The sequence below is a fragment of the Phalangium opilio genome, unplaced genomic scaffold (assembly GCF_054372755.1).
Source record: "Phalangium opilio isolate 3A_F unplaced genomic scaffold, DU_Popi_V2 ptg000013l_1, whole genome shotgun sequence".
NCBI classification, from domain to species: Eukaryota; Metazoa; Arthropoda; class Arachnida; order Opiliones; family Phalangiidae; genus Phalangium; species Phalangium opilio.
Window position 1 is genome coordinate 4,793,225 of NW_028324148.1, and position 9,680 is coordinate 4,802,904.

General features: G+C 38.2%; 2 protein-coding genes across 2 annotated transcripts; one reads left to right on the forward strand and one right to left on the reverse strand.

The window, feature by feature from the left end:
- Window positions 1-353: 353 nt before the first annotated feature.
- Window positions 354-5,685, forward strand: LOC149707894 (uncharacterized). Its single transcript, XM_089863828.1, has 2 exons — window positions 354-2,508; window positions 2,579-5,685. Exons 1-2 carry the CDS (start codon window positions 354-356, stop codon window positions 5,683-5,685), a joined length of 5,262 nt encoding a protein of 1,753 aa, XP_089719954.1.
- A 430-nt stretch (window positions 5,686-6,115) lies between these two features.
- Window positions 6,116-7,456, reverse strand: LOC149707895 (uncharacterized). Its single transcript, XM_089863829.1, has 4 exons — window positions 7,401-7,456; window positions 7,246-7,322; window positions 6,273-6,434; window positions 6,116-6,205 (listed from the first exon to the last, which is right to left on the reverse strand). Exons 1-4 carry the CDS (start codon window positions 7,423-7,425, stop codon window positions 6,116-6,118), a joined length of 354 nt encoding a protein of 117 aa, XP_089719955.1. The 5' UTR covers window positions 7,426-7,456.
- Window positions 7,457-9,680: the final 2,224 nt, after the last annotated feature.

Sequence of the window (9,680 nt, forward strand, 5' to 3'; positions counted from 1 at the left end):
GGTATATCGGCAAACACCGGGCCGTATGAATAGAAGATGGAAACATTTTGGAACCCCCTAGCTGGGGGTTTCCCTCCCCCTTTTTTTTATTGTACTTGTGTATTGAAAAAGTAAGAAATATTTTAAAGGAGCAGTTGACTTCTTGCTTTACATGGATAAGGATGAACGTTTTTTTCTTGAAATAAAACTTGTTGATTTTTTCTAAGTTGGATCTTCAATTATTATAAGTAGCTTTAATAAACTTAAGTCATATCTATGACAATTTATGGTGCCGAAACCCGGGACAATTAGTGGACTTTAGATACGTGAAATTGCTCTGCAACTTAAGTGGACTTAATCGGAACTGAATTAATATGGCTACTTTAGAATCGTTGCGAAGAAAGCGCGGGACGATTAAAGCATTAGTCACTCGTACAATAAATCATATCAAGGAAGAACTTGATAGCGGTGAAAACGCGGACTTAAAATTTGTTGAATCTCAGTTTAGTGTGGTAAAGAAAAAAGAAGAGATGATATCTGATTTGGACAATGCAATTTACGACCAAATAACGGACGCTGAAGAAGCTGAATCGGAACTAGAAACGGCTTACAAGTATAGTGAAAAAATAGCGGACATAGCTACGGAAGTGAAACACGCACTAGAACTGTGTAGCAAGGCTCCTTCAAACCCTGGAGCCAGCGGTAGTGCGCAACAGCAAGTCAGCAGCAATACCACAGTTAAGTTACCAAAAATATATATGACGAAATTTAATGGGGACATATCCCTTTGGCAAAATTTTTGGAATCAGTATAGTACTGCAGTGCATGATAGGACAGATATTGTTAAGTCAATTAAATTGACGTATTTAAAATCTTATCTCGAGGGACCACCTTTAAACGCTATAACGGGATATGATTTAACGGACGCTAATTACGATGAAGCCATTATCACTTTGAAAAATCGCTTTGGTCAAACAGATACTATAATCCAGAACCATAGGCGCAATCTTCTTAATTTACCATCGGTAAAACGCTCATCGGATGTCGTGGCATTAAGAAAATTGTATGATATATGCGAGATTGAAGTAAGAAGCCTTAAAGCACTAGGAGAAGATATAAAATCGTTCAGCGGATTTTTATGGAATATCTTATTAGAACGGATTCCTAGCGATATAGCTTTAGATTACACCCGTCAAAGAAAGGCAGCAAAGCTAACAATGGACGGCGAGGAACTGCTAAAATTTATAGAACGAGAAGTAGAGAGCAGAGAAATGGCTTATGCACTAGGAAAGTCACTAGAAACGGCGGGCAGCCACGATCAAACTGGGATGAAAACGACGGGAGTAAAGGCAAAAGTGTTTAGCGGCATCAAAAATAAAATTCCAACCGCGGCAAATTTGAACGTGATAACAGAAAAACGCGCCTGTCTATACTGTGAGAGTAAAGAACACGGGGAAAATACCTGCGAAGAACTCACCCCGAAAGAACGAGCGAGTAAAATATATGAAAAGAAACGGTGTTTTATTTGTCTCGGAAATAATCACTTTTCAAGAAGATGCAAAAATTGGCGTAGAACTTGTAAATACTGCGGTCGCAGGCATCATTTTACTCTTTGTGAAAAAAGGGAAGAAATGAGGGAGAAAGAGGTTCATGCGTCTAACAGAGAAATCGAACGAGAAAGTACCGCGTCTTCAACTGAATTAAAAACGCACGCTACATCTGAAAAGTCAGCTGCACTGACTAACTTAGTCCCAAGTATTTCCGGAAGAAAAATATATTTACAAACAGCGCAAGTGAACCTTAGCAATGGAACAAGAGGCCCTTCTTTAAGAGCTAGAATTCTAATTGATGGCGGGGCTCAGAGAACCTTCATTAAAGAAGACGTTTCTAAACGATTGAATTTGAAAAAGGTGGGTGAAGAAAATTTGGCTTCTTATCGATTTGGAGATCCTAACCCGACTACAAAAGTAACGCGTATAGTAGAAGTGAACCTTCAAAATACAAAAGACCCATCCTTACAAATAACAGTACAAGCTTGCGAAATACCCTACATTTGTAGTGGTGTAATTACGTTACCAGATGAGGGACAAGTTAACAAGTTAACAGAACTAGGATATCAGCTAGCTGAAGAACCCAAGGATGTAGGAAAGGAACCAGGAGAGTTAGATTTACTTCTCGCGTCGGATTTTCTTTGGGAAATAAACACTGGAAACGTTCAGTCATTGCAAAAGGGATTAGCAGCGGTTGAAACTATTTTTGGGTGGACAATTCAAGGGAGGGGTCCCGCACCCTCTCTTTGTATCGCAGAAAACGTTGTAACAACGGCCTTAATCATAACGGAAGCACAAAAGGCATCCTGTCAAATTAAAGCCTTTTGGGAGCTGGACTCGTTAGGCATACGAGAAATTGAGCCTAAGAAAATTTTGGATGAAGAAGTATTGCACAATTTCAACAATACCATTAAACAAGATGACATGTTTGCCATGGAACGAAAATTTGGAGTATTTAAAGGACAACTACGACATTGCGGTACGGCGCACAGAAAAATTACGTAAACGCTTTCGATCGGACCCTGGACTGTATGAAAATTACCGGGCAGTAATTCAGGAACAATTGAATCAAGGAATTATAGAGGTAGTTAATGAAGAAACAAATCTAGATGGACCTAGGTTTTACTTACCTCACCAACCCGTAATAAGGCCCGATCATGATACCACAAAGTTACGTATCGTACACGATGGATCGTCATGCGCACAGGGAGCGCCCAGTTTAAACGACTGCCTCTCTTCAGGCCCAAATCTCAACCCAGATTTATTGAAGGTATTGTTACAGTTTCGCGAAAACAAGATAGCCTTTACAGCAGACATTGAGAAAGCTTTTCTCCAAATCTCGCTGAACCCGAAAGATCGTAATGCTGTACTTTTTCTTTGGATGAATGACCTGCAATCAATTGAATTTCAAACGATGAGAATAGCACGCGTTCCCTTTGGAGCAAAATCGAGTCCGTTTCTTCTTGCGGCAACTCTCCGACATCACATTGCAAAGTATGAAGAAAGTAAACCAGAGATATGCAAGAAATTAAAAGATGGACTTTATGTGGATGATTTGGTCTCTGGCGCTGCAGATGTGGAACAAGCTGCAATAATTGCAAGAGAGGTGAAGCTAATCTTAAGAGAAGCAAGAATGAATATTAGAAAATGGACCACAAATTCAAAGGAATTAGAAGATAAATGGCGTGAAGAAGGACAGGACTACGTGGAAAATTCAACCATCGATTTTAATCAGTCAACGGAAAAAGTACAGAAGGTTTTGGGACTCAAATGGGACTCGAGAAACGATGAATTTATTTTTGATCTTTCGTCGGTAAAGGAATTTATAAGCAATGTACCCAGAACCAAGCGAGGTGTATTGCAAACCGTAGCCAGGATTTTTGATCCAATTGGATTTTTGTCTCCTTATGTAATAAGGCTAAAGTTGCTTATTCAGGACTTGTGGAAGGAAGATAAAAAATGGGACGAAGAACTGAATCCAAGATTTGCACACACGTTTGACAAGTGGTGCCGAGAGCTACTAGATATATCCTCGATATCAATTGGCAGGCATTATTTTAATGGAACTAAAGAATGCTTAATTAAAGAAATATCGCTTCACGTGTTTTGCGATGCGAGTGAAAGGGCATACGCGGCAGCGGCTTATCTGCGATTCGTAACAACAAACGAAGAAATAAATATAGCATTTATATCTTCCAAATCACACGTTGCCCCAATAAAGGAGATGAAAATTCCAAGACTTGAACTAATGGGAGCTTTAATAGGAGCTCGGCTGGCGAATTATTTGCAAACAAATCTAAATATGAAGATAGATAAAGTATGTTTTTGGTTGGACTCGTCAATCGCCTTATATTGGATCAGGGGCTCTTCTAGAATTTATAGGCCTTTCGTGCAAAATAGAGTGGCAGAGATTCACAGTTTGACAGAAATTAGCCAATGGAATCACGTAAAAGGATCAGAGAACCCTGCGGACATGCCTACCAGAGGAAAAAGGGCTATGGAATTAATAGAAAACCAATTGTGGTTCGAAGGACCTAACTGGCTAAAATTAGAAGAAGAACAATGGCCTATGTCAAGCTTTGAAGAACCAAGTTCAGAAGACGTCAAAGAAGAAATGTTGTCAAGTTTTCAAGCTCCTCTAATCTGCAAACCAAAGGACTTGTTAATTGATTTATCAAGATTTAGTAACTTTCTTAGGGTTCTTAGGACGGTTGCTTGGATTTGGAGATTTATTGAAAATTGTCGAAAACCAAAAGACAAAATAAAAGGTCCACTGAATGCGGAGGAAATTGCAAGAGGCGAGAAAACGCTTATTAAACAAGAACAGAGTGAATACTTCGCTGATGAAATTAGCAGATTGACAAGTAATCAACCGTTGGCAAATAATTCAAAAATTCTGAACTTAGGACCTCAATTAGACAAGGACGGACTTTTGCAATTGAGAGGTCGTCTTGACAAAAGTCAATTTGCGTATCGCCAAAAACACCCTTGGATCTTACCCGAAAAAAGTCGTCTCTCTGAACTAATAGCGTGGTACCACCATAAGTCAAAGATGCATGCTGGCGTAAGCGACATATTAACGTCCATACGCGAAAAGTATTGGATAACGCGAGGTCGTCAAATGGCCAAAAGAATAATTCAGCGTTGCGGAACTTGTAAGCGGTTTTCATCAAAACCAGCACAGATGACTGTAGCACCTTTGCCAGAAGACCGAATAACCCAAGCACAAAGTTTCGAAATAACAGGAGTAGATTTTGGAGGACCACTTTACGTACAAACGGGCAAAAGAACTACAATAAAGTGCTATATCGCGCTTCTAACGTGCGCGGTTACTCGGTCAGTACATTTAGAACTAGTTAGTGATTTAACTACAGAGAAATTTTTATTGGCGTTTAGGCGTTTCATAGCGCGTCGTGGCATGCCACGTGTAATCTACTCCGATAACGCTAAAACGTTCAAAAGAGCAGAATCAGATTTAAAAGAAATTTACAAAAATTTAAAACACCCAGAAGTCTTAGATTATTTCGGTAATCGCGGAGTTACGTGGAAACCAATAGTAGAAAAGGCACCATGGCATGGTGGCTTTTACGAGCGTCTCATACAGTCAACCAAGTTAGCGCTCAAAAAAGTACTGGGTCGAGCTTCATTGAAATATGAAGAATTAGAAACGCTACTCATTGAAACGGAGTCTATTTTAAACTCAAGACCGATAACCTTTGTTTACAATGACGCTGATGAACCCTCCCCATTAACTCCGAACAATTTCCTATTGGGAACAAGAACAACTTCACTACCCTCTCGAAAATTTGAAACAACAGAACCCACATCCGCGACAAACCAAGAGCTTAATAAGAGATTAAAGTATCGTCAGTCTTTACTTGATCAAATATGGAACCGTTGGAGAAATGAGTATCTTCTACAATTAAGAACAGCCAACGAAAGAAAACAATTAAAGAAAACTCATGAACTAAAAGTAGGGGATATGGTTTTAATTCAAGAGCGGTTAGCCCCACGTTTAACTTGGAAAATGGCTAGGATAGATGAAGTTTTCATAGGTAGAGATAAGAAAATAAGATCTTGCGTGGTTAAGTTGGCTAATGGAAACAAATTACGTAGACCAATCCAACTTTTGTGTCCTTTGGAATGTTCCGTTTAGGAATGTTCCGTTTAAAGGAATGGATATTTTAAAAGTATGAAAAAAAAAATGGTTTTTTTTGTTGATTGATAAAATTATGTAACTTTAAATTTGGTTCATGGAAATTGTTTAACGTATGGATTATGGATAACGTAACTTCAGAGAGATAAGTTATAGTAAACTTATCGGCGGGCAGTTTGTCGCAACTTAGCGTAGCAGTTAATATGCTTTTGGGAAATTGGAAAAATAACTTTTCCTTAATCTATTTCGGAAGAAATGTTTCTTCGCTTTCAAGAGTTTTTGTATTGTTGGACTGCTCAGGTGCAAGGGTATATCGGCAAACACCGGGCCGTATGAATAGAAGATGGAAACATTTTGGAACCCCCTAGCTGGGGGTTTCCCTCCCCCCTTTTTTTTATTGTACTTGTGTATTGAAAAAGTAAGAAATATTTTAAAGGAGCAGTTGACTTCTTGCTTTACATGGATAAGGATGAACGTTTTTTTCTTGAAATAAAACTTGTTGATTTTTTCTAAGTTGGATCTTCAATTATTATAAGTAGCTTTAATAAACTTAAGTCATATCTATGACACATGCTGTTTTTACTTACAGGTAGAACGATAGTTTGCAATTCATGAATGATTTCCTCGTCAGAGAATGATTCTATGTTTTCCATTTGATGGGATATCAAATGATCTAAGAAACAGGGCCGCTCTTCTGCTTGTTCAACTTCAATCTTTTTCAAAAATTTCTCTCGTCTCTCGTCCAAAACCTAAAATGATTTCCATGAGCTATATTGTCAGCAAATAAACGATACTATATGGAACAAAAATAAATTGTGGTTTCCATTGGCAAAAAACTTGAGGAAATCGGAGTTCTGCGACTATTTTCGAAGGTAACTTGCCGCATATTTTCGCATTTTCTAGTCAAGAAGCACGGAATTAGGTTTCTATCTTTCAGAATTTTTTTTGGGAAAGGAAAGTGGTGAGCAATAGGAAGCGAAGAATACGTGACGTCATAGACGTAATTTTGGTCAGCTTTGAGGACTTTTGCTTATTTATTTTTAGGCTTCCGTGAAACTATGGTTGGTTAAAACTAGCCTTTATAAAAGATACTGACTGTGAGCTGTCGGAAAGTACACACTATCTCCTTGCGAGAAGAATAGTAACGTGAAATCATTCTGTACAATGGTTATCTCAGAATTCTCAGAGACGCTATAATGATCATATTATGGCCTAGATGGCTTCTCTTCATTTTAAGATCCACCAATTATATCTAAGATTGATATTTTTAAACTGCAGGTAGACCAATGGTCACTGTCTTTGTCAAGGCGAAGATATCATAGTAGAAGACCACTTTGGAATGTATTTTCATGCAATTATTGGGGTTTCAACCTTGTTTTTAACTTTTGTGTGTCTTTCAAATTTTTGTGAAAAGAGTTTCAAATTATGACTAGTGAGCTCTTTTCACATTTTTCTATCTAATATTCAAAAGCGTGTTCATTACCCACAGTATTCAAGTTTAATAAAAGTTGAAACTCAATGTCTATTTCCTTATAGTGAAAGAGATTTAGAAAACCTTACCTCTTTAAAGAAATTCATGGCAAAATTCGAATGATTTTTGCTTTCCTTTCCAATTGGAAACAATGAGAAAATTGAATCTGGAGAGAGCCACACATAATAGATACGCTGGGCGGCAATTTCCATAAACCTATATTAAAAAATAATTTTGCAACTACCTTTGGATACAGAATAGTTCCACATCCGTACGTTAACCGAAAAAAAAATTCAAATAAACCGAAGCATTTTTTTCTCGAGGCACTAAACAGTCTCAGAGTGTCTCTAGACTGATCACGGATTACGCGCAATTATTTTAGCACTGTCCTTGGCAGGGCTATAAAAGATTCTGCGTAATGTGTTCACTACAGTCAAAGGTACAGACTGTTAAAGAAGTCTTTGCGCGTTGCGTTTTTAGCACATATTTTACTATAATTCAAAAACTATTAGAGTTAGCGCTCTGGAATAAAGTGCGTTATAAAAGTTTTGCATTCCTCTTTCATATTTTACCCGTTCCAAAGTTGTCCTTTGCATACTTATACCGGAAACCGGAAATGTCAAAATTATCAACTTTGAAAATATTGATTTCTCGAGGATATAAATGCGATTTTCGGATTCCTTGGGGTCGATTCATATTTGAAAAGTGTTCACCAAATTAAATTCCGATGAATAGGTCACGAGTAATCAGACATGGGCGCTCTCCTCTCCTTTTGGAGCGAAATGAGCGTTTTGAGAGGAGAGAATCAGAAATTATACTATTGTGAGTGGAGGGTGAGTGGGAGTGGTAGGCCTCTATAACAAAAAAAGGCAAGAAAATGAGTGCCACGATTTAATATCATGAAACATTGGAGTGAACCTCTTGGCCAATTCAAAATACAAATTTTAAAAGAGCGCGAGTTTTTACGGGCGGCGTAAAAGGGGTGTAAAAGGGGGTGAGTTTGAAAACCAAACGTTTAGCAATGGCTCGTGAGTGTGAGAGGTGAGTGGGACGGAAAATGTTTTGGGAGAGGGGGTTCTCTCCTTCTTTCAGGCTTTTGGAGAGGAGAGAAAATCAGAAACTCTCCACTGTTTCTGGGTGTGGGTTAGGGAGACAAGGAAGGGAAATAAAGAAACATTACTGTGCTTTGAAATAGTAACGGGGGTTTATTTTTAAGCCAAGGCGAAGGTTAGTGATTCATAGAGGTGGAGACACGGCTCTCTAGCTTTGAACATGCTGTAAGCACAAATCGTATTTGACAGGCTACAGTCACGTAGCCTAGTGAAAAACGAATGCTTATTGGCTGAACCAAAACTTTGATAATGTTCGAGGAACGTTGCTAGGCTGGTAGTGTGGGAAACGCTGGTACACAAGATTCAATAGAATAAACCAAGTGTGAGAGTTAAGCTGAAGAAAATTTTGACACTGACAGTTTCCGCTTCTCTCACCAGTGGCGTGCCTTGACGAGCTGTTTTTTATTGGGTAATACTTATTAAACTTAGTTTAAATTAATGCCAAAATTAGAAAATAAATCGAGAAACAAAGTTTGCTTTAGTGTAGGACCTTATCAAAACTAAGGTAGAACTACAGCGGCTTCGTCTTCAGGCTTATCGTTCAAGAATCACTGCTTTCCGGAAGTTTCTGGACAAAATAGGTAGTCGGGCTTTACACTACAAGTCTTATTCTGATTCAACAACTAATGAAGCTCAAAAGCATATGTTGCAATAAGTGTTGCCATAATTATTGCAGTGACACGGAAGTTTTGCTGGGCCTAGGTTTTAATCGAATTTATCTTAATGGTAATTTATCTTAATTGAGAATGAGATGAGTGGAGGTTTAGTAACGAGTAGTGAGATGATTGGAAAACTTTTAATTTTATCTTAATTGAAATGAGAGGAGGTTTAATAAAACTACGAGAGAAAATGAGCAGTGAGAGGAGTGAAACATTTAAATTTTTATCTTAATTGAGATGAGAGGAGGTTTATTAAAACTACGAGATAAAATGAGCAGTGAGAGGAGTGAAACATTTTAATTTTTATCTTAATTGAGATGAGAGGAGGTTTATTAAAACTCCGAGATAAAATGAGCAGTGAGAGGAGTGAAAAGTTACAATGATGTTTTGTTTGGGAAAGGAGCGAGGTTTACTGGAAAGGCCTACTATGGAAAGTCGGTTGGAGTGAGCTACTCGTTCCCCGCTAAAAAAACTTTGAGGAGTGGGAGTGGGAGAGGCAGAGGGTTCGCCCATGTCTGCGAGTAATCAGCCTTTATTCAAAATCTGGCAAACTTGGTTAGAGTGGCGATAATTCATCATCGAGTATCGAATCTTTGTCGTAATAATGCTTGTTAGATGTTATGGCACCTTATGCGTATATATATGATTGGTCTTGTGGCGCAATACTTTGAAACAAATCAGACGTTCATTAAAGGGATGGTGAAGTGGAAAATAAAGTAATTTTTTATTGATTCTTCTATAAGACCGATCTGC